General features: G+C 42.2%; 4 protein-coding genes across 17 annotated transcripts in view; 2 read left to right on the forward strand and 2 right to left on the reverse strand.

Moving 5' to 3' along the window:
• Positions 1–20,577, reverse strand: part of Tweek (tweek) — a 22,139-nt gene extending 1,562 nt beyond the window's left edge. Inside the window, exons 1-12 of one of the 11 annotated variants that reach the window (XM_064118577.1) lie at positions 20,437–20,577; positions 20,021–20,117; positions 16,269–19,936; positions 10,459–13,750; positions 9,316–9,454; positions 8,815–9,054; positions 8,187–8,440; positions 8,021–8,050; positions 4,537–7,705; positions 4,262–4,470; positions 427–4,018; positions 112–135 (exon numbers count right to left, since the gene is read on the reverse strand). In XM_064118577.1, coding sequence (XP_063974647.1) covers positions 112–135; positions 427–4,018; positions 4,262–4,470; positions 4,537–7,705; positions 8,021–8,050; positions 8,187–8,440; positions 8,815–9,054; positions 9,316–9,454; positions 10,459–13,750; positions 16,269–19,864 — 14,545 coding nt within the window. In that variant the 5' untranslated portion in view covers positions 19,865–19,936; positions 20,021–20,117; positions 20,437–20,577. Of the gene's footprint in view, positions 1–111; positions 136–426; positions 4,037–4,261; positions 4,471–4,536; positions 7,706–8,020; positions 8,051–8,186; positions 8,456–8,814; positions 9,055–9,315; positions 9,455–9,986; positions 10,039–10,458; positions 13,751–16,268; positions 19,937–20,020; positions 20,118–20,436 lie in introns of all 11 variants that reach the window. The other 10 variants (XM_064118570.1, XM_064118545.1, XM_064118526.1 and 7 more) reach the window with 10 other exon arrangements.
• On the forward strand, positions 13,773–15,973 carry LOC135161363 (uncharacterized). Its single transcript, XM_064118858.1, has 4 exons — positions 13,773–14,249; positions 14,348–14,909; positions 15,055–15,390; positions 15,547–15,973. Exons 1-4 carry the CDS (start codon positions 13,925–13,927, stop codon positions 15,911–15,913), a joined length of 1,590 nt encoding a protein of 529 aa, XP_063974928.1. The 5' UTR covers positions 13,773–13,924; the 3' UTR covers positions 15,914–15,973.
• LOC135161317 (uncharacterized) lies at positions 20,514–26,999 on the forward strand. 3 transcript variants are annotated; one of them, XM_064118803.1, is made up of 5 exons: positions 23,488–23,892; positions 24,050–24,508; positions 24,743–25,960; positions 26,147–26,711; positions 26,805–26,999. In XM_064118803.1, exons 2-4 carry the CDS (start codon positions 24,071–24,073, stop codon positions 26,687–26,689), a joined length of 2,199 nt encoding a protein of 732 aa, XP_063974873.1. In that variant the 5' UTR covers positions 23,488–23,892; positions 24,050–24,070; the 3' UTR covers positions 26,690–26,711; positions 26,805–26,999. The 3 variants fall into 3 exon arrangements, with proteins under 3 accessions (XP_063974865.1, XP_063974873.1, XP_063974855.1); XM_064118795.1 differs by lacking the exon at positions 23,488–23,892 and adding an exon at positions 20,514–20,641 and having other exon boundaries at positions 26,147–26,999; XM_064118785.1 differs by having other exon boundaries at positions 23,489–23,892; positions 26,147–26,999.
• LOC135161390 (hsp70-binding protein 1-like) lies at positions 20,906–23,146 on the reverse strand. 2 transcript variants are annotated; one of them, XM_064118920.1, is made up of 6 exons: positions 22,893–23,137; positions 22,749–22,780; positions 22,335–22,551; positions 21,728–22,130; positions 21,394–21,631; positions 20,906–21,203 (listed from the first exon to the last, which is right to left on the reverse strand). In XM_064118920.1, the coding sequence occupies exons 2-6, from the start codon at positions 22,754–22,756 to the stop codon at positions 20,981–20,983; spliced, it is 1,089 nt and encodes a 362-aa protein (XP_063974990.1). In that variant the 5' UTR covers positions 22,757–22,780; positions 22,893–23,137; the 3' UTR covers positions 20,906–20,980. The 2 variants fall into 2 exon arrangements, with proteins under 2 accessions (XP_063974990.1, XP_063974999.1); XM_064118929.1 differs by lacking the exon at positions 20,906–21,203 and adding an exon at positions 21,237–21,261 and having other exon boundaries at positions 22,893–23,146.
• Positions 27,000–27,142: the final 143 nt, after the last annotated feature.

A 27,142-nucleotide genomic window follows, 5' to 3' on the forward strand; every position in this document is an offset into this window, starting at 1 on the left:
TACATTCCAGTTATTTCATAATTTGGAAATGAATTTTTGGAATTTTCCAGTCAAGGAATCGGGGAACACTAAACGTTTGTTTACCGTTACCAGTTGTCTTCGAGTACTTACTATACAAAATATGTTTAGGCAGTCCTAAAAATATACAGAGAAAGAGAATTGCAGAGTACTATAAAGAACGAACAGAAGTAGAAATGAAATTCAGCGAAGATATCACTGTTTTATCTTCAGTTTGAGATAGTAATATTTCACTTGCATTCCAGAATTCAGAGCAAGTTTACAGATGTTGAATGCAACAAACACATTGATGAAATAAAAATAAAAATATTCTGCAATGAAGTCTGACGACGAGATAATTTTCTTGCCCTCATAACTTTGAGCTTCATTGAATAATTAAAATCACAAAAAATGATTCATCAGACTCACCAATTACATCAGGAGTCTTAGCAGTCTGGAGATGTTCAGTTTTCAAATGCAACTGCAACGAAGGAAGAGCAAAGATGACTTCCCTGCCATGCGAGTGTTCCTGGAGTTTTCCAGAGGTAGAAGATGTGCTCCTCCCCCTGGCGCCAGTGGTCCCTTCAGCAGTCTGTTCAGTCCTCTCCCTCTCAACACAAGGGAATTTATCCACAGCATCAATCTCACTGTTAGCAAAAGCATAATGAAACCACTCTTGAAGGCTCTTGAACTGAGGAGGAAAAAGAACACTTCGACTGAGTTTGCAGACAGTTCCCATGGAGTGATGACGGGCATGTTGCTCCTGTTGTTGTCCCAAGGAGACTGTTAGAGTCTGAACAACATGAACATCGCAGGTGCTTGGGGATTCGACATTTGGAATCTCCTGTGCTTCGGTTGCGAAACTTATGCAGGGCTCTTTCAGCGAAAACAAAGCCCAATTTTTACTCTTAAAGTTGATCCCATGAAAACATGCCAGACTGATATTGGTTCCGTGCAGCTCCATAGTCCCCCCAAGAACAGTTCCATTGCTGGGTAAAGAGAACCTTAAACTGCCTAGTTGTAGTCCGGCTACTTGAGCAAGAACCCGTTGCCAATGTCTGTGATGTCTGGCATCAGAGAGAGCTGTCTGATTGATCCAGGGTCCCTCCAGAGTTGTTCTCTTTTTCTGTCCCTTTTTCTTGAAGCTGTTGGTACTGGTCCTCTGCTTGGGCTGAAGAGAGCTGAACACTCTCTTACTGCTCTTGAACTGCTGACTGAAGAACTCCTCCAACTTATAAAACATCTTCAGGAGGTCTGCAGTCGTCGACTTGGAGATCATGATCTGTAGTTGGTCCCAACCAAGATCTCCATGCATGAAGATGATAGCTGGTCTTCTGGTGGGCATAAAGGCATCACCAGAAGTATTTCTACTGATTTTCCATTCGTCTCTCAGTGTCACATCTAGGGAGGAGACTCTAGTCATCAGAACACTTGTTCCCATGTAGTCTAACCTCAGCTCCAGGGCGAAAAGTTTTAGTCCAAGTGTGTGATCAGGCTCGATGCCAGGCTCCTCCCTGATATGAAGGTAGGTATCGATTTTACTGAGATCAATAGTTCCACCCACGAATCCACTCTTGGCATCAAGACTCGAGCCCCCAAGGCCTATTCCAATGTAAAGATTTTTGTGTCCAGTACTACCAATTGACAATCTTCCATCAGAACGAAAATCTTTAGTCATCCAGGCGACATTACCCATAACATTTCCCATATTCATATGTACATTCAATTTAGTAAAGTTAATGGCAAATAGCACCAAAGTTTCCCACGCTGATTCCCTTATTTTAACCCCCGAATTAGTATTAAATTTATCTGACGACGTAAAACTCCAGCCCCTCCCAATGTCCTTGAGTCCCCTAGTCTGTCTAGGTAATTCATTATCAAAACTTAATCTCAATTTGTCTCTCGTCAATATTGGACTCGCTTCAGGAGCACTTTTAGAGAGCATATCTCCAGGGGGATATTTATCACAGTGTTTCAAAAGGGATGAACCCATAGCTGCATCCTCTTGATTTAACAAGGGGCTGTTTTCACCCTCGTAAGATGCCATTCCCGAGCTCAAATCACCTAGGAATAATCTCCTGACGATGCTTCGTCTGTACCACGCCTTTGGAAAAGCTAAAATTTCGGTCAATCTTCTCATATCGTACTTGAAAGAAGCAGAGCCAATATCAACAATCATGGAGAATCTGATTACAGCTCTGCTTGTGTCACCCCCTTTGCTCAGTTGTTCACTGTGGAACTTCAACTTTCTGCTTCTGGATAAATTGACTTTAACGAATTCAACGTTAATGCTGAGAGAATCCTTTCTCTCACTGTCCGATAGGGGTGACCACTGGGTCTCCTTCAGTCCTGACTTCTTCCCACCCCCATAGGGGTGGAATATGTAAACTGAAAAGTCAGCGAGACATCCAGTCACAGATAATCCCCCTATTGCTGATTCACTCTCTCTACTTCTACCCGACGAATTTCCCTGATGATGATTACTCGATTCATTGAACTCTGGGAGCTCCTCCTCAGCTCTTTTACTCGATGCCACTATGTCCAGCGATGGTAATTGAAGCATGCATTCAACCCTCGACACAGGTAAACATGAGAACCTGAATGTCGACGGTTGACTGTGGAAATAAACGATGACATCGACTGGAAAACTGGCATAGACGTAGTTGGAGCTTGCTGCCGTTGCAGCCCACGAGGAGCTCTCATTCTCCATTGGAAAGACTGTATTAGTCGTCTGTCCACCTCCTGGTAGGAGTATTTTACCAGGTATAGGCTCCAATGTCTGTTCTAAATATTCAAGAATGTGGGGGCTGATGATGGTCTCCTCTGGAATACTCTGGAGAGTGACCCATGCCAACAAGCTGGCCTTCTTCGTTCCAATTTTTCTTGTTGGAAGAGACATTGAAGTCTGATGTTGAAGATCCGGTAATCTGTCCTCAGCAAGGGTCTTCGATTCGTAATGGACTTTAACATCCAGCCCAGGAATATGGAAAATCGATAAATCGACAAGAGGTACAGCAGTCATATGCTGGAAGTACCTGACTCTAGATCCAGTAGATGACGATTTCTCCTTTCCACTCATGTGTTTTCTGCTGGAACTCGGACTGCTCGGTTGAAACTCAAAGTTTCCACCTGAACACGATCTCTCCTTCTTCATTCTACTTATTAACTTCAACTCATCCTCCCTGCTGGAGTCCTTTGTATGGAGAACACACTTTCCCGAGTTAATGAGCACTTTAACATCGAATTCAAAGTCTATGTTGGGTTCTTGAGGCTTCTGAGGCACAATGTGAGGAGACGAAGTTGTTGAAGTTTGCTCACGTGCAAAAGAATCGAGGAGTGGAACATTGCCCTCCATGCTGTCGTAGCTGGATGCACAACTACCATCAGGCCTCTTCCTCCGAAGTTCCACCTGTTCCCCGTCGATTTCGATTGTCTCAGGCCAATCAAGCTCCCCCTCAGGCAGACTCAGTTCTGACGAGGCACTAGGCAGGGATGACTGACGACACATGGTATGAGTATCGCTGAATGTCACCCTGGGACCACCCAGATTCCTCACTCTCAAGGATGCTGATCGACTTGGGCCACTTCGAGGGCTGCTCTCATAACTCGCCGAGTTAGCTGAATTGATCTCTGCATTGAGGTCCTCGGGTGACTCCAGTTGATGCTCTGGGGTTGGAGAAGGAACGATGAAGGACCTTGATCTGTACGTATTTGATTTGGATCCTAACCCGAGCTTTCCTTTGATGCCAGAGGCTTTAACTGACTGCCTCCTGAGCTTCTGAATCATATCGCGACGGAAATCCTTGAAGACAACTGCCTCCAGCTCCTGCAGGCGTTTCATTTCTTGCTCAATTGTACCGTGAGAAGCTCCCAGTGATCGCAGGTCGTTGATAATCTTCGCTTGTTCGTTCATCTCCTTCTCAATGAGCTTAGAACGCTTCTTTGCGTCGAGGGACGGATCGAAAACAAAAGCAGGAAGACTGTCCGTCCAATTCTTCGATTTTTTAATCAGAATGCTCTCCTGCAAATGATTAAAATACTTCATTTTAGGGGAATATTAAATCATCTCTGCGAGCAATCGTCGAAAGAGAGATGAATCCCAAATTTTGATTTACAAATTTTAAATTCATCTCCCAATTTAATAAAAACGGAAAACGATAACGCATTTATTCAATTGAACGGGTTGGGATTAGTTTAACGACGAGATTACATTACCAGAACAACCTGGACATACACGAAAATAAAAATAAAAGGGAGACCCTACTTTTTTCTTAACCTGGCTAGTTCCAAGGTTCGGCTGATCTACATCATCGCTATCGTACTCTGCTGAAACATTGGCATCGTCCTCTTCAGAACCAGCGAGCATGGTCAGGGTGTGACCCAATGCCGACAGTTGTTGCCCTACATTGGTGTCCAGATGAATATCAACTCCCTCCATTTGCCATTGGACATTCAAAAGCCATTTGGCATTGTCTGCAAATTTTTTTCAATTACGTGGTTAACAAAATAAATAAATGAATAATATAAATTTAGGCTCACCAGATTTATCCGGTTTCTGTGCAACAGTCCGGCTGCATATCTCATAAGTTCCCTCAGACACGACGCAAAGATTCATAATATTACTATCGTTCATGTCCGGCTTCCAATCATCCAGAGAAGTCTCAAAGTCATCGGCAAACCTCAAACATAGGCCCACGAATCTTCCCTTACTGACTAAGCTGCCACTACTGCAGGCAGATATACTAGCAGTCTCCAGAGTTACAACTACAGCCCCCCTCGACTCCCCATCATATAAACCCCTCGTCATTCCCCAGTTGTTGGGTGGCAATGGATTGAGTGGAACACAAATTCCCATATCATCAACAGTCAACTGTAGAAAAAGAGTTCCCAAATTTTGCGAGCTCAATTGTGACGTCAATTGTCCAAAAGGCACCTTCTCAAACACCTGCTGAGTTGCTGTCAGCACTTCTTTGTTCAAATTAGCTCTCTTCTCGTTCCAATATTCATAAGCATTTTTGTAATTCAACCAGACAAGGATGGCTTTGTCAATCGCCATAGGTTGAATGTATATCAATGGTCTCTTGAGAGTTATGAGAACAACTTCATTATCTGCCTCTTGAGACATCTCCTCCTGGAAGGCATTCCGCAGATCGACTCTCGTATTGAAAAAGGCGAATTGCTGAAATTCCGGTTCTGCCTCTTCAAACATGACATTCTTCAATAATTGACCAAGTGATAGATTGATATCCAATTGGGCTTTGCCGAATAATTTAGTATGTGGATTGGGCTGTGCAGAGCCTGAGACATTCTGAACTCTGTTGGAGAGTTGAAATTCAACGGCACCAGTCTCAAAACGGAGAGCTGAATTTGTAGGAGTAGTTGCTGTCAGCTGAATCCTTTTTAATCTAATGACAAGGGAGAATAATATTCTTTTCAAGCTTGATGTTGCAGTGGGTTCTTCATCTTCTAGCCACAGAGGTACTGGCTTCTCCCCTCCATAAACTTTCTGCACGACCTCATTAACCTCCTTCATAAACACCTTTTGTACGAACACCAGATGATTCAGTAAATCAGTCGTCAGTGAGTTCTCGAAGACACCAATGTCAGCGGTGGCATTCAGGTAGCTTCCCTGTTTCAACACAACACCATCAGCCAGTTTGCTGTCATTGAGACTGCTGGTGCCATCCTGAATATACTCAGCAGACACATGCACCTTAGGAAGTTCGATACTAGCTTCTGATGGCAAATTAGCTTCAGTAACTTGCAATTTAGTCGTGAAACTCAGAGAATGATGGGGTAGATCAATCGTAAACTTAGCTTTACTCCCAGTAGTTCCTGATGAATTAACCTGGTCCATTTTGTACTGTGCCTGAAGAGAAGGTAGCAAGGCAGCAGTGATACTCAAACTTTGGAGAATAATGTGGAACTGCATGACAATGGGTTCGAGAAGGCTTGGTCCGGCCATGGGTTTCTCCTCAGGTTCTTTTTCCTTCTCCATGTAATGATGAGGACTACCTGGAGCATCTGAATCCTCCTGCTGCTGTCCTCTGGAGAGTCTCGAAGAGGTTCTCGTGACCCTAAGTTCTTGAAGTGTTGAAGACAACTGTTTGCTTCCCCTCGTCATCATCCCATGAAGAGCCACGGGATGCTGAGGAATGTCAATGTTAACAGCGCCAATCGTGAACAATCCACTATTTTTATCCTTCTGACGACGTGAGACACTTGAATAAAGAGCCTGACTCTTACCCACTGTGACTTTAACCACAGTCTGTTGATTCGGTGCAACACCCTCTAACAAAACAATCATTGTTCTGCCGATTTGTCCAGTCAAACTGCACTCCAAGCTCGCTGGCTTGGATTTCTTTCTACACGTAAAGCTGGCATGCAAACTTGTGATTTCAGCCTCGAGTTTGAGCCCACTGAGAGTTGCCAGTAGTCTTGTCCGATGGATTCTAGCAACACCAAAGATGATGAGTCTTGTTCTCTCTCCAGCCACGACATTCAGATCCCTCTGCGGTGGAATTGGTGTGAACGAATGATCGTTCAGTCCCTTCTCAACGTCCTGATCCTTGGCCGCTTCATTCAAACTCTCGTATTTCTTTCCTCCCTTGTACTGTTCAGAATCAGCTGATAGGGAGAACCTGTGAGTTATTGTTTTTGTCTCCGGGCGAGTAGCGTACAGGTCCAAAAGATAGTAGATTGTCTTCCAGCATCGTGGAGTCACATTGGTAGAAACGTCCTTGCATTTGTCTGAAATGATGGAAATTTTCTCGAGACCAGAACTGCTCGGACTGGCTCCAAAGCTCGGAGTTATCACCCCCTCCGATAGGTTTATGTATCCCTTGACACTCTTTCCAGTGCTTCTGAATTTCTGGACGAAGCTCTGGGGCCGGGAGCGAATGCTTGAGGTAGGAGAGATGACCTTCGGCTGATTGGGGTCGAAATCCTTTCTCAGGAGAGGCTCCTCCATCTTTTTACCGATTAATAATTGCTCCTGGATATCTGAGTTCGATGATAATCCTTTTTTTATATTTCCGCATTCGCCGTTTACTGGGAGATTGACGTTTCGTTTGGGGTCTCGTTGCTGCTCTTTCAACTCCATCTGAGTTTCCTTGACATTTTGGTACATGTTGCTGATCTGGTGGAGAAGACGCAGCAATGGCATGTTGACCTGTTGACTGATGTACCTGATATGAAGACTGAAATTAACAACTGTACTTGTATGTTTCTTCAGTTGTCCCCTGGAGATGTAGAGAACATTCTGCCTCTGAATCATGTCGTCCACTGTCATGTCGGCCATTTTTTTAATGTCAATGTCTATTCCTATTCTCTCACAGAGGAATGCCGGCGTCTCTGGGGGTATGTCCAGGGTGAATTTTGAACCCTTCTTGGGTATTTTCGGAGGCTTCTTCTTGTCAGCTACTTTGCCGATTTCCGAGACCACAATGTCGATCCTCATAGTGTCCATCGTACCCACCAGGGATAGGTTCGAACCCAGAGAGTCCAAAGATGAAACGTTATTCAGATTTCCTGCACCTATGGCTGACAACATCTGCTGGGGCATCACTGAAAGGGAGGACAAAAGGGGCTCGAAGATCAAGTGGGCATCGAGGAGACGGAGAGAGTCCTTCATTGGGTACAAATATGCTCCACTATGCATGTCTGAATCCTCCGTGTCGTCTGTCGTCATCGTGTTGATCTTGGAATCCTAGAAATATTTTTGTTTTACCTTCTTTGATTTTTCCTTCGAACGTTTTAAAATATAGGGGTACGTTTATTTCAGTAGCCAAGCAATAGAATTATTTAAGTCGGCTTGACTTTTACCTGAGATTCGAAAAATACCTTCAAATCTAATAGCAATCGAAAAATTTTTGTGAGAATCTTCTGTACATCGAAATCTACCGTACAAAATTCTTACTAATTATTTTAGCTCCAGATATTCATATTCATTGAAACATGACAAATCCTTTTACTACTTTCACTACTGAATTCATGCTGGAGGTACTGGAGAAATAATGAATACCTTAGCTGCCTTTTGTTCTGTGCGAAAGACCTAAGTGCGAGGAGACAATCACGATTGAAATCAATTAAGAAAATTTTGAAAAACTCATCGTGATTTTAGTACGATCACGAGATCACGGGAAGAAATACCAAAGGAAAAAGAGAAAGAAATTAAAATTGCGACTCACCCAATTGCCCCTCAAATTACTCTTATCGTTATCCTTGATGAACTCTTGCTGTTTGGCCATCCAACTATACAGGTCCTCCTCGGTATTGATGTGCCCCCGTGAGTGATGAATAGTGGGAGACGTCATGTCATCACCACTTGCAGTGCTGTGATGACTTCCGTGGCCCGCGGAATAAATACTTGGATTTGATCCCAATTGATGGGAGTGAGAGATGTGGATCTGCGGGGGTTTCTCTTCTTTCAGCGTCCCATAGCCTAATAAAAGTCGTACTGAAGAATTGATGATATTCCGAGGATAAATAAAAAAAAACATATTTGGCTATGAGCAAAGTGTCAATGCAACATCTATACTTGTTCCACCAAAAAGCAACTGAAACTACGATTTTTTAAGACTTTATGCTTCTGATAACAGGATGGAAGACATCACAAGGGAGTTTAAATGTTCACAGGATATCCAGGGCTTTTATCACCAGAGATGAATTAATAATTAATTGACAGAGCAAACCTGAGAAATTATTAGACAAACGGTGAAAATAACTTGGATATCCCTGGCTAAATAGCTTAGTAAAAAAACAGGATGAGGATTCATGCAAAAGGTAAGAAGTCCCTGTTCCTTCATCACGACTTACTGATATTGTTAGGATCCTTGGGCTGACTGAACAGTCCACCGCCAGCAAGCAAGGGAAATACAATGCTGGCACGTGAACTGACAGGTACCTGAGTAGGTTGAAGTGACTTTCCCCTTTTACTATGTACAACAGGGGGTGATGGTGATGTTAATGAATCTGTTTGTGGTACAGGTGTTGACAGAGGCGTTGTCTGACCCCTCGGTGAGCTCACTGGCACCGTAAGACCATCACCACAAGTACCTTCATCCCACATTCCAATTTAAGAAAAAAGACAATGACTTATGATACGATACAGCGAGCAACAGTGTTAAATTGCAGTTGTTATGTACAGAAAGTAGACTGTTAGTTTACGAATGTTAGTGCATAATAACGAGTACACTATCAGCGAAAAGCTCTCGCCAATTGGCAAAAGTCCAGGGTCAATGATGTAATTGAAAAGTTTGAAATGTCAGTATGATGAATCTGAATTGTTTTTCGTTCATCTCGTAATTGGGGATCTACCTGTCGATTTTTCCTGTCCAACTTTGATCTGCGTGTGCTTGTAAATGTGATCCGCGTGGATGAGCATGGCACACTCATCAGTGACTTCTTGGTCATCACCATCGCCAGCGCTACCCTCACCGTCCGTCAGCAAATTCTCCTATTTTTAAAGCAAAGCCAAGAAGGAGAAAAACAGTGTGATAGTGATACTGATGTGAGCACTAATTAATGTGGTTTTGATGGTAATTAATAGGATTCAAGAGAGATTTTTTTCAGTTTCATGTTCTTGGAATATTTTACCAATCAAATGAATGAGAGAATGTCTTCGATTCAAGAGATTTCAATGAAAGAAAAAAATCATTTGTGTACATCCTAATCAGTCGTCTTTAATCCTCTCAATCACGAGTCGACACTCCATTTTTCGATCCAAACTGCGTGATTAATGGAATGATAATGTGAAGGATCTCTCCAATATCCCTGAGGAGACTGTGAATTTAATGAAACTAAACACTCAACGAGAATAACTATTGAAACACTGATCTAATGTAGCTAAACGCAGAGGCCTCTGTGCAAATGCTCACTGTTTACTAGAAAATTTTGAGATGAAGCAAGCCCTCGTGACGGCAAATTTAGTGTCGTAAAAATTTTGTTATAGCCCCAACCAATTGTAAACAAAAAATAATGAATCTTACGCCTTCTCTTATCAATAGCATCCACCACTGGTTTTTTTCCTACGGAGTGTCCCTACGAAGGATTTTGTGTTCAATTACTGTAATTATTCCGAGCAAAACAGACCGTCCTCAACCCTTGATATGCCCTCGTCGCCGTTATGATTTCAATAAATCAGATCCCATTTTTTAAATATCCAAATACTTTGGTTTTTTATCGAGTAAATCGCTGCTCAGATGAAAGCTCTAATTTACATCCCAATGAGCTCAAGCTTCCCAACACTTTACAACGATTTTATATCATAATTTAAAAAAAGGCTCCGGACTGTTTAAACAATGGCAACTATTTCTTTATAAATAATTTGTAATTTGGATAATGCTGAGTGGAAACAAAATATTAAAGTCGGGAATCACGGTAGAAGACGGTTCATTTTACTCCACCACCTCCCACTCGACAATAAAATCAAACAATGAAAAATAAAAAATAATATCTTACGTCATCAGGATCAGATACAGCGAACGTCACATTGAGAGGCTTGACATGTTTAGTTTTGTAATTGTGTTCCAGAAGAAGAGGAGTATAGAGAACATTCTTCCACTGTCTGCTGAGCACAATAACCCCCTGTCTCAACGTCGATAAGAGTGGCAATTCATTTTCCCTCAGATTATCGTCAATCGTCTGCAAGTCACTCATCAAAACGTAATGCTGTAAAATTGAGCAAAGTTGGCAGGAAGGATCTTCCTGAAGAGTTTTAGCGAGTGGTGTAAGTCTGCCATATCTGCTCTTGATGGGCATATGAATCCCTTGCACATCAAGAGCCTCAGCCATCAGACAAGCAACAATAGCAGTTGATCTTCTGTACATGCTTCTGAACATGTGAACAATTTTGATAGCAAATCTGTTGCTGGGATTCATCCAGGCGTTGATAGCAGGTGAAGCAGTGCTGAGTAAATTCCAGTCTAAGCGTGTGAAATCAATTTTTCTGGTGATTGGAGTTCTTGGTGGAGCAGCAAAATTGAACCAAATTGTCTTCAGCTCGATGACACAAGACACCGTGTTACCATTCGCCATTTTGGTAACAAGACTTGTGGAGTTGCCGGTTTGTTTCTTCTCTTCTGGTTCCTTCTTATCATTCTTTGTTGCATCTTCCTCAGCTGCAGGAGTGGTGTCCTTCGTCTCAATCTCCTCATGACTCTTTACACTATCAGTGTAAAAAATCTCAGTCTCATTTTTCTTCTCGTTCTGGCCATTCTCGCCCTTCTCAAACTGCGATCTCTTAACAACTTTTAACTTGATTCCCTCGAAGCCACACTCGAACATGATGAAGCCCAGTTTATCTTCCCCATTGCCAACGGTGAATTCTTCAGTCGCCTGAGGAGGTCCTGACTGCTTGGTCTGCTTATCCTTGGTACTATCATCCAGAGGTTGATGGAGGTAGTAATCAATGCACTTTAAAGGTGATGAGATCCTCGTGCAAGTAAACAAGACTTTCGAGTAATGACCAGGAATAGCAGTGATGACAGCATCTTTCAGGATTGACGACTCATTCCTGAGTCTTCTCAGCTGCGAGTGAACCTTTCCAATATTCAGAGTGATGATTATCTCCTCTTGCTGCTTCTCAGAGGTCTCAATGTAGACAGTCTCTCCAGCTCCAATATCAGTAACAACAGCAGCTGATTGGTGACCAGTCATAAAAGCTTTGCTGATTTTGTTCACTTTCTTCTGATTTGGGAGGACTGCGGGCTTATGGAATGTCTGCACGACTTCCCTCGCTTGTTTATCGAGATAAAAACGAGCAGTGACTTGATCCAGACAAATGGCAAATAAAGAGACGCAAGTCAAGTCCCTGATGTTGTCAAGGGCCGAGAAGGATATGATTTCCTCGACCACTGAAGCTTGCAGTAAAGTTATGTTGATTTTCGGCAAGATTATACTCCCCTGCACCTGCGTTGTGATACTCTCCTCGTAGACATTTGTCTGAAGAGCGATCTTACTTGTCTCATCACCCTGACCCATCTTGATGTTCCTCTCAGCAGTCGATCTCTTCGAACTCGTCTGCACTTGACTCCAATACGATAAACTCTGATCTTGCTTCAAAATATTCGCGTCCTCGACTCTACCAATGCACTCATTATGCAGGTGATTCAGAATGGTCAAGGGATGGAGATTGGCTAGAGTTGGAGTGAGAGCATCGATGAATCTCTGCAGAGACTCCAGAACCATGGGGCTCACCATTATATCAGCGTCTCCCTTGAGTTTGACAATGACAGTTGTTCTGGATCCTGTCTCGTGTTGTACAGCAAGTAACTCCTCTTCATCTTTAGTCGTATTATCCTCCTCACTCTCTGATTGAATGAGAGCTGAACTGTCCCACAAGTAAGGATGAGTCGGGGTTTTGTTAGATGATCCGGCCAAGGGCGAGGCATCGCTCCTTGTCACCATCTTCAAGGAGGTGAAGCCCTCACTGACAGTCTCGAATTTCGGAACGTATCTTCCTCCCACGTAGACAAGCCTACCCTCTTCAGTCCTCTTGAACATTGGGGTCGTGAAGGCATCGCTGGCTGCTGGAAATGATGACTGATGCCAGTTGGAGCATCTGGTTTGGCTCAGATGACTAACATAACTCGACATAAGTAATGGAGAATCGACGATTGGCTTGTTCACCTGCATGTGGAGATTTACGAGCGTCATATCCTCCTGGGAAGACACAGCGGAGATAAAACTGGAGGATGATCCAGAGTGAGAGTCCGACGAGTCATTCAGGATCTTTCGTTCACTGGGACTTCCACTCTTTCCCTTGAACTCCCTACTTTGATGGGCCTTTGGACTTTTTCTGGAGGTCCCATGGGGTTTCGTTCTCTCCAGTGTATGAGCTTTCTCGGCAACAGCAATGTTGGCGCTTGAACTCTCAACAATTGACAGATCGGAGGAATATTTTTTTTTTGTACTGTCATTTCGGACTAACGTCGGACCAACTGAAGCTATTGATTGTCGAAGACTGGAGGTTCTGCTGCCAGCCAACCCATGACTCGTATCCTCATCAGCTGAGTAGAAAGCTTCTGAATGATTTTCCGAGGACATAGATATTGTTCTCTGAACTTCTTGCTTAAGTCTGTCCTCAGATTCTGATCTCGTGTAGAGTGAGTGCTGTGAGTCGGATGCGTTGACCCTGTCCGTACTCTTGGCCATTGCAACAGTCCTCAGGACTCTGAGATCGGTAGTAACGCTAGGAAGTGAATGGGGACTAGCACTCTGCTGAAGTAATTCAGTCTCGGTTGGTGAATTAAAATAATCAACTGCCAATTTCGAGTCTGAGGCACTGCTCTTCGGGCAATTTTCTATCTCAGGAACATTCAGAATTGATTTACTCCGTTCTGAATTGAGTTTAGAATCTGAATCCAACTTCTGCGGGAGTTGGGTAGAGGGGCTCGAGTCCACCAGTCTTGAATATGGCACATCTTTTAGGTTTGAGCTTCTAATTGAAGTGTAGGAGAATCTACGACTCAGGAGCTTTCGATCGTCTGTCGCTGGGCTTTCTGATGTTGAGCTCAACTTTGTACTGTTGTTTTCTTCGTTCGTTGAATCTACAGCTGATGCTGAACGTTCTACACTGGGTTTAGAGGTCTGGGGGGTGTCTTGGAACACCGTTACTTTTAAACCTGACACTGGTAAGATTATATCCTGAAGAGAAACGTCTTGAAGACTGTAAGGGGGTGTGTGAAAGACCAGTTTGTCTTCGTGGAGGATAGACTGACCGAAACCTTTGTCTTTTCCGGAGTTGTGAAGTCTGTAATTGATGAAAGGTTGTTTCATAGGTTACTTTCATATTCTGTTCTATTTCACCAACAGTTCAATGGGTCCTAACCGTTCTATCCCCCAACAGCTTAAACCCGTTCATTTGTTTTCTGAATTCTTAAAATGCCCTTCGTTTAACCCCCAAAATTAATTCTTCCAATAAGAAATGGAAGTGGAAAAATGTCTCGACAAAGATTACTTCGGTTTCATATCTCAATCCCACGAGTATTACTCAAAACTCTCAGCCGATGAGACACGAAAATTGTGTGAAAAGTGGTTGGTGAAGATCTTGGGTCAAAAGGTCAATGGAATTCGCGAAAAACGAAATCGAAATATATTCATGATGCATCTGTTAACGCAAATGCACGCGGGCCAGCTCACGGGGATTTTCTCGAGTCCACCTGCCAACGGAGACCTTCCGTCCTCGAACTGGGTGTTTGACGGTGTTGAAGAGGAAGATATAGCGACTCCGAAGACTGATCCAGTCATTGGTAATTGGTAAAGAGCTTCAACTTGTAGCCGGAAAATGAATAGAACGAGGAAATCGTTCTGGGAACGATTCGTGTGAAATAATTTGATTATTTTTCAGCCGATGATATTAAAGAATTTTCTGATGAAAGATCAGCAGATGCTAGAGTGTTCTCCGCCTTTCGCCATTTACCAGACAATCAAGGACTCTACGGGTTTATATCACTGACCCTCGATCCGAAGGAGGATGACAATTACGAAATAAATGCCTGCACGGTAGATGAAGCAGAATTAGGCCACGCTAGAGCGATGCGTAAACTCCACAAAGGAAATATCTTCACCTGCTCTGAGCCCTCTGAACGTCAGATGGAGGATTTTTACTTGAATAATGTAGAAAAACAAATATCTGGAGATGTTTCACAAATGTTCGAGGACCTGTCCGCTTCATCGGAGTCTCAATGCTGGAAATTTCAAGATCACTCGTTCCTCAAGGACTCATTGAAGCAGATCGATAGAGAAATTAGAGGGGAAGTCAAGGGAGATCATAAGCTAGTGAGATTTCTCGTGAGTCGATTGGGAGAGGATTTGAAGAGAGATCCCAAGATGAGACATTTAATTGATCTGCCACCTCAGCAGAGGCAACTGAGGATCTTGGAGATACTGCGACAGAAATTGGTTCTCAGGTAAATAGTCATAATGAAAGTACTTAATAGTTAAAAGTTAAGGGTTTCAAGAGGTATGAAAGTACTGTGATAATTATTATCCAACCGTATGGAGCAATTAAAGATAGATAAGCGTGAGCAACATCGAAATAAATTTCATTCACAGAAAACAAGAAAAGAAGCAAAAAAAATTACTGACAAAGATGGAAGAGAGGATGATGAGGAACTGGAGATGTTCTTGTGGAGAGGATGATCAGTCCAACCTCATGTGGACGATGGCAGTGACTCGACCATTGAAGGAAACAACTATGAGAAGGCTGCGGGAGAATTATCCATCAGAAATAATCCCAGTATTTCTCGAACTTCTGTCTAATGACCGACAAGGAATTCTCGAGAATGGCTTGGAACGTCAGCAGGATCTTGTGGAGAGCATGAGGGCTGAGGTTTACAGGGATATACAGACACAAAAAGCTGCTTATAATAAAGCACGGGAATCATACAGGTATTTGATATGAGAAATAAAATGTTTTCAGTTGAGGTATAGCTCGAGAATTATAAATCGCTTAACGAACCTCAATGACTTTTTTATGGTGAAAGAAATGAGTTTTGTAGATTTATATTTTGCATGACTCAGATAAAATGTTTTGCTTCCAAACAGGGAATGGAACGAAATTCTAGCGAATGTCGAAGAGATGATGTTTGAAGCTGGACCTGGAGAGGGTGAAAATATCGAGGACTCCACTCCTGAAGGATCGGAGAACTTGCTGAAGGACATGATAGCCCAAATGAAAGAAACAGAGCGATTAATAAATGATGAGGCTGACAAAGCCGACGAGATGACCTCAAAAATATACGACATTAACTCCTGGAAGTTCTCCACCGAGGGGGACAAATCTAAAGATTGGTCTTGGGAAGTGAAACAAGAGGTAGAGAAACTCAAGATCAGTGTCTCCGAGTATGAATCTATCATTCAAGGTCAGACCCAGAGGATTGAGCATTTGAAATCAGGATTATCATTAAAGTGAATGCTTTTGTAAAATTCATCATCACAAAAATAATAGAAATGAAAGAATTAATAAGAGAGATTAAACAACATTTCCATGAATTCCCGCTCACAGACGATTATTTTTTTGTCACGAATTATTAATTTATAACCGAATCTGTGTAAAACCGCCGACAATTTATTCCTGAGCAGGAATTACGTAACATTTAAGGATTTTCAAGTAGCTTGGTCATTTCATCTCCTTTAAAATGTTTTTCAACTTTTCTGATCGAAAATCAGAACATCTATTTGATTCCTACTTCACAAAACTCTCATAAATATCTGGATATTCTTAAATGGTTAGTGTAAATAAATCTAAACTATCGTTGAATGCTCACCTGTATGCAGCGATATTAATTCCATCCTGAAGATCGTGATAAGTGGGCTTGAAGAACCTTGGTCCATTTCTGTTCCCTCCAAAGAAAGTGCATCCCCCAATGCAACCGCACTTGGCTGGCTTTACCCCACTCTCCTGAGGCCACAGGAACCACAGTCTTTTCGTTTTTTCATCGTGCGTCTTCAGATACTTATTTTGCACCAGATGTAGATTATGCTCAGGAGTGGGCAGTGAGATAGCAGCTTCGATGATTACTGGTCCGAGAGAGACCGAGCCCACCTCCAACCAAATATCTGAACCGTCTCCAGACAGTCTACTGCTTGGATTTGTATGCGACCTAGCACTCCCAGTGGTATTAGTACCATTAGAGCTGTTGTTAGCAAAGTGTCCACCAGCATAGACAAACTGCCTGATCAGAATCGTCGGCATAAGCCCAGTTACCCCTGATTTAACCTGATGTCCATGGAGATTGCAGGTGGAAATTCTGATGGGCGAGACCCACAGTTGAGTGGCAGTTCCAGCTTCTTGAAGATACAGATCAATAGCGTCAACAGCAACTCTAGTCATCCTGTATTTGATGTCTTCTGAGCTTGGACACCTGTAATGGCTATCAGGGTCACTCTCTGGGCACTGAAGTGGAGGCAGCCCATGATGGCACTGATGAGGTAGTCCAGGGGGTCTCAGAATGTTCTCCTTATTCATAACCATGAGGACAAAGGTCTCCAGAGAAGTCACTAAATGATGAAGCTGGGGAGAAGTGATTTTCCCACTGAGTTTCCCCAGTTGAACCTCGATGAGCCAGGCGTACTCCAGAGTATCTTGATCCAAGCTTCTGCCCTCAGGGCTGAACATCGCATGCCCACGTACCTGAAGGGCCGACAGCATCAGGTGTCCCTGAGTCAGGTGTCTCTCTTTGCCCGATCTTACGACATTGTCTGTCAGTAGCATGACAGCTGGTGATAGTAGCAGCTGAAGCTCAGTCCCTCTGAAGCCCTTCTTCAGTTCAAATCCAAATCTCTCGAGGAGGATGACAGGACATGGTGGGTCGTTCTCATTGCAATTCTTCACCAAATGCCCCTGAATGTCATGCATCGTAATTCCAACTGTCACCTCAATGGGTCGATAGTGTCTGGGGTCGAAAGGTTTAGAGGACTTTGTATCCTCATCCTCGACAGATGCCTCTACCGAACTGTTCTGGTTGTCTCGGTCTTTACTGGTTCTCTCTGAATTCTGTACTGGCCGACTTTGCTGCATGTCAGTGAAAGCCTGATAGTCCCCGAAGATATTTTCCTTCAAATGCAAAAAATTCTTGATAAGGGAGCCATAGATGATCAGTGTCGAAGGACCGATCTCCAGCTCCAATGAGACTTTATCAGGTGCTATTGATTGAGGATCGAACTTCTGGCATCCATCCTGAGTCCATTGAAGTCCTGGTGACTTTCTGCACCTGGGTATCCTCATTGGGGACAGAAGTATTTCTTCTTTCTCTGGGGTTGTTATGTTGGCCTGCGGTGTTGGGCCCAGTGGAGGACAGGGATGGTAAGTGTAGTGAATGCTGATGGCAACTATGGGAACACTCCAGCAGTCGATCCAGCCGAGGCTCTTTTGGCAGACATTTCTCCACTTCTTCTGTTTCGTTAAATCGGACAATGGCTTGCAGCTTCCATCCCTCGTCATGATCTTAGCATTCTTATCCAGCGCCAAGAGGATTATTCTGCTCGTATTGACTTCAGGTAGATACAGAGATAAATCGACACTTTCACCTTGAATCCAAAAGCCCAGAGGAATGGTAACTGGCAGAAAATCCACAAAAGGTAGACTGAATGAGAGTTCGAAGAAATCACCACAAAATGCAATGTGAGCATTCTCCTGATTCTGAGATGAACAGTCAATCCAATTGTATTCATTACAAATAGTTATCAGCTCAAACTCCTTCAACAAAAGACTGAATTTCCAAGTGTAAGGAACAAAATGCAGAATATCAGGTCTCGCTTTGCTTGCCCAGTCGTTGATCATGTCCTGAAAGAATTCTTTATGTGAATAGACTAAATTCGCTGTTGCTTTACATCCAGTTAAATTTAGCGTCCATTCTTGATGATCATTCCATCTGATTGGATAATGACACTTGACTCCAAACTCCAGTGTTTCACTCTCAACGAGACTCCTGTATTGAAGACTGGTGGTGGCCTCGAGATGCAGCAATTGTCCGGTTATTTTAGTCGTGTAACCATCCTGGAGAACAATCCAGGGCATCGTTACCTCTAGATATGAACCAGGGCCGACATTGACATGAACAGCATTGGTCTCTCTGTTCTTACTAAACAAAATATCAACAGTTGCTTCATTGAGAGTTGACAGCCGGATATCAAAGGACTGAACCTGTCTCTTGTCCCCAGGGGAAGGGGCTTTGGTGACCTTCAGTGGTTGGTGATCATTCGGAAAAAAGAACTTGAAGAGATGCTCACGTTGTCTATCTGCCCAGGGTCCATAGGAGAAATCAGTTCCCTTCCCACACTTGACATCAATGCCCCAGATAGGTGGCATTGCCTCCACCATGTCTCCATTGGCAAGTCTGATCATTTCAGGATGCTCAGGGACAACCCCTGGTTCGTCCATATAATAATAAACCTCCATATTATTGGAGCTCAGAACAACAAAACCCTCTCCCATGTACCTGGGTGGATCATCAACCATTCCAGTGTATTTGGGAGAGGGTGCGAGAATAACTTTGAAGTTCTCAGCTTTGCATTTTGTGAAATGCATAAAATGATCGTGTCTAGACGCTGCTGGTTTCGTTGAGTAAACAAAATGAGCTTCTTCAACAGTCAGTGACAGAGTTGTTGGTACCAAACGATTACCAAATACGAGTCTTCCAGTGCAAACATCCAGCTTAATAACTGGAATCAAATCTCTCCAGGTTCGGGCAATGACATGGGCCTCCTGTTTCCTAATGTTCTCCACATGTCTGGAAACGTCCATTGCGTTTATCTGCTGTCTGAAATCATTGGCTGTGTTGTTAATGGACTCTGAATCCTTTTCGTTGATGTTGTTGACGTTGTGGTTATCTTCGTCTGGAAACATCTGCGGGGACAGGCCGAATGTCTCTTCCAGGTGGGCATACAGTTCACATCTATTGTAAACGTGCAGTTCAAAGCCATTCAGCAGGACTGAAAGCCTCGTGTCTGAGTGCGAGAGATCTTCGGAGACATCCTTAGGAACATAACTCCTCCACCATCGGAATATCAACCAACCGTCCTGGATCCTAAGACTGTAGTCTGTGGTTATGTAGACAATATCTCGGAACATAATTTTTCCACTCAGAGCACTCAGGGTGAAGGCACCCACTTTTACGTAGCCATCTCGGATTATAAAACGATTGAGCAAACGTGTCAGGATAAAGCCGATGACACGAGAGTTGTAATACGTTATGTAGATCAACCAGGAAATTGCTGAGACGAGGGAGCAAAGGAGATAGATGAAGTTGCTATCCATCTTGAGGTCATCCAGAATTACATGGTCGGAGTAGTTCCAGTAGGAACTCGCTGGCTCCAGCCCCGAGAACGAGGGGTGCGTAGCGTTTACAAAGTCCTCTGCCATTTTTTTGAGTTTTATGTTCTTTTTTCTTTAAAAATTATGGGCTGAAGTGCTTTTTTCGCCTCTCATGTTCGCCTAGAATAATTAGAAATTGTTTTTTGATATCATCTGATTGGGGACTCTAATGAGTCATATTTCATTTGAGGGCTTGAAAAATACCTTCGGTATGAAAAAAATTGGAAAGTTTCACTCCACCATCTCCAATTATTGTATTAAAGACAGATTCTTTCGTGGTAATCGTTGTTGGTTCAGTCTTCTGCATTTATCAGTTTAATTTTTAGTTAGAGAATGAAAAATTAGTGCACAACTGCGTTTGTTTACCAGTAGGACTGGGAGTAGTCGGACAATCTCACCAATAATAAAAAAAAAACTATGAGTGGATGACTAAACCACTTCATTCGAACGACATATATCAATTTCACAGACTGATTACGCATGAATTCTGATTATTTTTCGCGAATCGTCGATGAATTGATAAGTGACAGGTGATGATTCGCGGAGTTTCTGTACACAGTAGCCTTAGGAGTGTGTGTTGGTGTTCCAAGAACAATTTTGTACGAATTTTTGCATCTTACCTGCTCATTTCGCCCCCTATTATCGCGCATTGTCGCCAGGACTCTTCCTCTCTTGATGATTATTCCGTTGATTTATTGAGTTTGGACTCTTGTCAAAGGATCATTGTCGCGTGCGAATGTTGTACCACGGACACTGTCATTTTTTTCTCGTACTTTTGCCGATCAACTCTACACAACTACAAATTCGCCATTGATTACAGCGAAGGTCAGTAAACAGACAACTTCAGAGTAGTGTCGTAATGTGTGAAGTTGCTTTTTGAATGGCGGGCTAATACAATATTCAAATGCAGTTGCAATTTCTGTATCTCAATATCTCATTACGGTTTTGATTAGAAATTAAACATTTTTAATCTAATGAAATTAAATGTAGACTCATCAAGATTTTTCGTATCCGTTAAAAGTGGATCTAGGGACTCAATGGAATATATTCCAGAATAGATCAACTTCAAAGAAATTGAAACGTAAAAAAAATTGTTACATGTAATTATTTATTCTCCAAATACACGAAAAAACAGGGTGTTAATCTTAAAATATTAAAAGAATATCATTGAAATGCAAGTATCTCTTCTTTGAAGTAATGATCAGGAAATATGTCATAAAGTAATTCTTGACAAGCTTCAGCCTCATTACGCGCTCCTTCAGCTCTCAAGTCAGCCAGGTGCCGCTCCAGGGTTTCCCTGAGACATAACTCAGGTTTCCTACACTTTGTGAGGGCAGTGAAATAGGTGTCGTTGGTGAGGCTCTTCAGAACATCCAATAGGCGATCTCTAGAATTGTGAAGGAAATGCGTATGGCATATTATTCCCTCCTATGCTTCATGTCACACTAACATAAAACACTTCAGCGATCAAAGAATCGTACTCACTACTCAGCCGCTAATTATAACTATGCTAATTAAGCGACTAGTACAAGTGCTAATCGTTTTAATTACCCCTAATTACAATTAATTAACCTCACCTGGCCTCAGGGGAGACATCTGGGACTGATAATAACTCAATGGTCTGTTCAATCAATCCCTCATCAATTAGCTTCATTCGAAGCGGTTCCGCTTCTTCTCCATTGCATAGCGAAGAGAGTAAAAATGCTGCTTTAATTTTTAGTTTCTCCACTGGGCTCTGAAGAGCTTTCATCAATGTTGAATATCCATCGATATCTTTCATGGCTAGTAGAGCAAGTTTACTACCCCTGACAGTGCCTGCAATAAAAATGATTTTAAAAACCGAAGTGTTATAATGCATTCTACCTGTCTGTGTTGGATGAGCAAAATTCAATTTCAATTAAGCTGACTCACAGGAGACTGCATAGAGTGACTTGATCCTCGCCTGATCTGAGGAATCCGAGTCAACCATGTTCAGTAGAATAGGCAGGATGTCCATTTGAACAATTTCGTTCTGACAAAACAGTGCGTTCTGTGACAACGCAGCAATAAGGTCAGCAGCTTTCCACCTGATGGAGGCATGAGGTGAATTCAAGCATGGCTTGAGGATACGGAAGCCACCAACTTTGTAGAAATCTCTTGCAATATCTATGTCGTCGACGTTTTCAGTTATCATCTCGAGGGCATTTTCGTATTCACTCGGATCGTCTTCTGGACTCAGTTTTGGTACCTTTCGCAATATTCTTATGGATTTCTGGATTTCTTTGACCATGCTCACTGTCAGCGAGTTCAATGCTTCGTTCAGGAACTTTTTTCTCTTTGAATGAAGAAAACATCGGTTTATGTCATGGTTTTTATTCGTTATCAAGTGGAAATCAGTTCTATTTTTATTTCCACTTCATAAAGTAGCTGGGATTATTGGTGAAAACATGAGTTAATTATCATGACGGAACAGTTATGTTTAAGGAATCCAGAATTTAAGAGATTTTTTAATGAAAATAAATAGTTCCATAAAAATTACCTCGTCCTCCATTGGAGCGAAATAAGTTTCCTGAAGGGGATCATAACAGTCGATAGCCTCTAATGCGAATTTTAACAGGCTCTGGAGGTTCTCAGGTTTTCTCGATTGATCCGCCGCTGAAGTAATTGGCCCCGTAATTGTTGCTTCCTCAAGGGTCAGAGGCCCGGTTCTGCTGGCATCGTCGTCCTCTGGATTTCTAATCGATTTCTTATTTTGACTGAAAAGAATTTAATCGAAAATATTCTCTAGTGGAATTTGGAGTCGTTGGGGCCTTCAACTCGCCAAATGTGGGTATCAATAGATGCATTAGTCATACTTGAAGGCAACAGAGGCAGATCAAGGTCAAATGTTCAACGAGAAGTAAACTAATAAAAGAATTTGTACACTTCTTAGATTATTTATTACGCAATTTACCTGTTCATTGTATTTTCCTTGTTTCTTCGTGACTGCGATGTTCCCATGAAACAAAAAATCAATACATTTTAACAATTTTCTACGAGTTAATGACAGAGTAAGTTATTTTGCAGGTTAGTTGAGGAATTTTGAACAATTACTCACAGATAAACAATTGAGACGATAAATAAATTACGTGGGAATAAATTTATTCGTTTGATATAAAGAGTCTATTTCACTTCGCGCACGATTTACGAAATCAATATGTATTTTCGAGGCTCTGGAAAATTCGGGACTTCCGGCGTTATGCGCATATACCACCGCTGTGAGCAGCGAAATGTTCTAAGGAACCAGAGAGTTTGGGGAGGTGTATGATAACAGAGAAACGCTGGAGGTGACAAAGAGAGAGAGAGTACGGGAATGTAGACAACCGATAGGTCATTTCTTTTCGCAAAATGAGCTAATTCTATCAATTGTGCTAGGTTCGTACTCGTTTGTACTGAGCCGTACGAACGATCAAATTAGTTGATCTTGCAAAGAAAAATCACCTGATGATTATCTACATACAAATCTCTGGTTGGCGCCCGCCAGTATTGATGGTGGCACCTCCAACGGCCGGGGTTATTACCAACATTGACGTGATCCTTTCCATTAAAATAGATTTTTAATTTTTTCGGTCCAACATCACGGGCACAATTAAAATGATCATTATTAATTATCCACGGGGGTATGAACAAAATCAATACATATACAATGATATACTAACGATGTACAATCATGTAGATTAGGTAGCACCCCTGCTGGCTAAGTACTTTGCAGTCACAAGGAGGTCGCTACTCATTTTGGATATTTAATTATTTATTTAATAATGAATGAGAAACTCACGAAACATTTCAAGCTTAGCTTAAATGGAAATATATCTTATACAAACGATAGAATTGGTTCATTTTGCGATAAGCACTCTCCTGTCGGCTATGTCCATGCCAATAGCTTCATGGATTGGGTCGTTTCGCACCCGGTTCTCCTCTAACTTCAGAGTACATGCATTTATTTACACATCTAGGCCTAAATCGAAGGGAGCTGAAACCGCAAAAGGAAAACTCTAGCTTGCTTTTTACAGTAATGCTTTGAGACTCTAAAGTTAAAGAGAAAATTGTGTAAACAGGTGAAAGTATAAAAATTTGTTTGCCTGGCTTAGAAAGTCAATTGAATATCTCCTATGCTCAAACATTTTCAGTTTTCTCCCTTTCATCCCACGGCAAAGTTCATTCCAATTTGATAAAAAAATACCACTCCTTCTTCAACAAAACCATTCATTTCAGAACAATAATAGAAATAAAAAAATGTTAAACGAGGAGTCTGACAATAGTGATGTCGAGCAGCCGATGGAGCCTGATTTCCCTGAAGTAAGTGAGCAGTCAGAAGCCCAGATGAATGAATTACCTGACAAATCGAGGGAGCAGTACCAAAACACTTACAGAAAGTTCAACGAGTGGAAGGAAATGAACAACAAGGATTCACTAGAAGAGGGTGTAATGCTGGATTATTTCAATGAACTCGCCGGCAAAGTTAAACCCCCTACCCTCTGGACTCAGTTCTCCATGCTCAAACACACCATAAGCCTCTACGACAGAGTTGACATAAATAATTTCAAGAAACTGAGGAATTTTCTAAAGAAAAATTCCGTTGGATACCAGAGTAAGACGACTAAAGTTTTTACATCTAAGGAAATTGAGAAATTTCTGAATGACGCTCCGGACAATCAGTATTTACCAGAGAAGGTTGAGACCATTTCTCATGCACCGAGAGAAAGCCGACAGAGTTCATGTTTTCAAAATTTCTTTTTCATTATTAGGAATAATTGGTTGTGCCAAATATGGAAAGAGTGCGGCGAAATGAATAATTTTTGCCCCAAAAATAGAATAAACGACATATTTGCGAATTCGCCTGTTTTTCTCTTGGTGTGTGTCAACAAAAAACTAAGTCTAGGAGGTGATTTTTTAATTTGATTGCAGGTGGCTTTGATATTTGGAATAATTGGAGCCTGCAAGAACCAGGAACTCCTCAATCTAACGGTTGATGACATCGAGGACGATGGAACTATGGCACTGGTCAAAATTCCCAAGAACGAGAACAATGCTGCACGTTCATTCACAGTCTGTGGTGAATTCTACAAGATATACAGAAAGTACGCAGTTCTTCGACCCAAGAAGGTCGACTACAAAAGATTCTTCCTAAACTATCGATATGGAAAGTGCTTCAACCAGGCCATTGGTCACAACAAATTCAGTATTATGCCGAAGCTAATAGCTGCATTCTTGAATCTTCCCAATCCTGATGAGTACAAGGCCAACAGCTTTCGAAGGACTTCAGCAATGTTGCTCGCTCATTCTGGAGCTGATGTTAAAACTATTCAACGTCATGGGGGGTGGACTCCCAAGATCGCGAAGGACGTTATTGCGGAGACAAAAAGGAAGCAGATTGAATTGTCGTCGAAAATAACAAACGCAGTTTTTCTCAAACCATCGACTAGCTCCAGTTCAAACACCAATTTTGAGGGGGAAGGGTCATCAGAGGGCTCAAGAATAGCACCAGAAGCTAAACGTGGGGATGATCCACTGTTCATTGACTGCAGCTCTGATACACCAGATGAAGAGCCTTCGGCAACTCCAGATCTGGAAAAATCACAGAACAGAGCTTACGAGAAAAAAGTCCCTCTTCCTGTCGCCAGTCAAAGACCTCCAAGTACGTCATCAGCGAAAACTACGTATCAGCCTGCAGTTCACTCGCAGTTGAAGACCCCACAAAAAATTCTTAGTCTGAAGATGATCCCTCCGAAGGTTCAAAAACCACCTCAAAAGGCCGTCACACAACAATCCTCAGAGGTCTGCCTGCGGTGGGGTCTCTATCACACGAACATGCAGATGAGTTTCCCTTCCCTACTCAACTCCGAGGAGTTCGTTGACGTGACACTTGCATGTGAAGGACAGTCCATCAAGTGCCACAAAATCATCTTGTCTTCTTGCAGTGATTATCTAGCTACATTGTTACGTGAAAATCCGTGTCAGCATCCCATTATCCTGATGAAGGATCTTAAATTTTGGGAAATCGAGGCCCTGGTTAGATTTATGTACAAGGGCGAAGTCAACATTTCCCATGACAAGTTGCCGGAGCTTCTCAAAGCTGCTGATTCACTCCAGATTAAAGGATTGATCAATTTTAACAAGACAGAGGTTGGTGAACAGATCCTAGAGGAACTATTTCCAGATTACAAATGGGTTTACATTTGCATATGCCAACAAAATCTCTATCTACTTGAGGTTTTCCATGTCAAATAACATTTGATGAAGGAGAGTGGTTAATTCAATTCACCTAGAATACTTTACTTCAAAATAATACTTTGATATAATTTTTTCCAGATACAAACCTCTTCGATGTCGAGCCCACAACCACCAACCATGAGCCCTTCCCCTACCACTGCTCAAAAACCATCAGAATCATTAAAACAGCCAACTAATCAAAAACGCGGTACAAAACGTCCGATAGAATCTAACGATTCGAGACGAACGCAGCGCAAGTCGCTTCGTCAGGGCTTAGAAATAATTCCCTCACGGGCACCACCTCCCGAGATAAAGTTGGAGGCCTTGGACTCCAACTTTTGCTTAACAGACGTAGATATTTTGCTACCGAGTAACGATGACAGCTCAACCTCGAATTACGAGAATTTTACGGCTGGAAATGAAGGGGATCCAGGAGGGGAAGAATCGCTGGACAGTAATATGCAATTCGATTTTCATGAATCTGAAAATATGGCTGATGTTCACATGGATATGGAGCTGACGGGATGTCTCGGAGAAGAACACGATGAGGAAGTTGATGATGAGGATGAGGTAGAAATGTCTGAAGGTGATCCTGGTGATGACGATGATGACGAGGTTTGGATAGTTGAAGATGAAACGTAGGAGACCGTTGTTTAACCTTCTGGTAACGAGAGTTCGAAAAAATTTTTTAATTAAATATTAAAATTTAATGGAACACATGAAACATGTTTTTTTTGTATTTTGATAAATCATTCAGTTGGAATGGGGAACCAGTGATTCTCCAGGACAAAAAAATATGTACAACGAAATAATCGAAGGACTATTCATCAAGAGATTTTAGACAGCTAACATAATCATGCCCATTTATTATAATTTGCTGCTATGCAATTTTATATGGAACACATGTAACTTTTATTTGCTCTGAGAGCATAAAAACGCTTATAACATCTCATGAGATTTGTCAAGTCAATCATTCTTTTTAAATTTGTTAAGTTTGGCAGTGAAGTTGTTGCCATCTCGTTGTGTTGGCTGCCATGTTTGTACTTGAGAAATACACCGCTATACAACTGCAGCGCTCGTTGGAAGTTTAATTGC

This window comes from Diachasmimorpha longicaudata, chromosome 1 (assembly GCF_034640455.1).
Source record: "Diachasmimorpha longicaudata isolate KC_UGA_2023 chromosome 1, iyDiaLong2, whole genome shotgun sequence".
NCBI classification, from domain to species: Eukaryota; Metazoa; Arthropoda; class Insecta; order Hymenoptera; family Braconidae; genus Diachasmimorpha; species Diachasmimorpha longicaudata.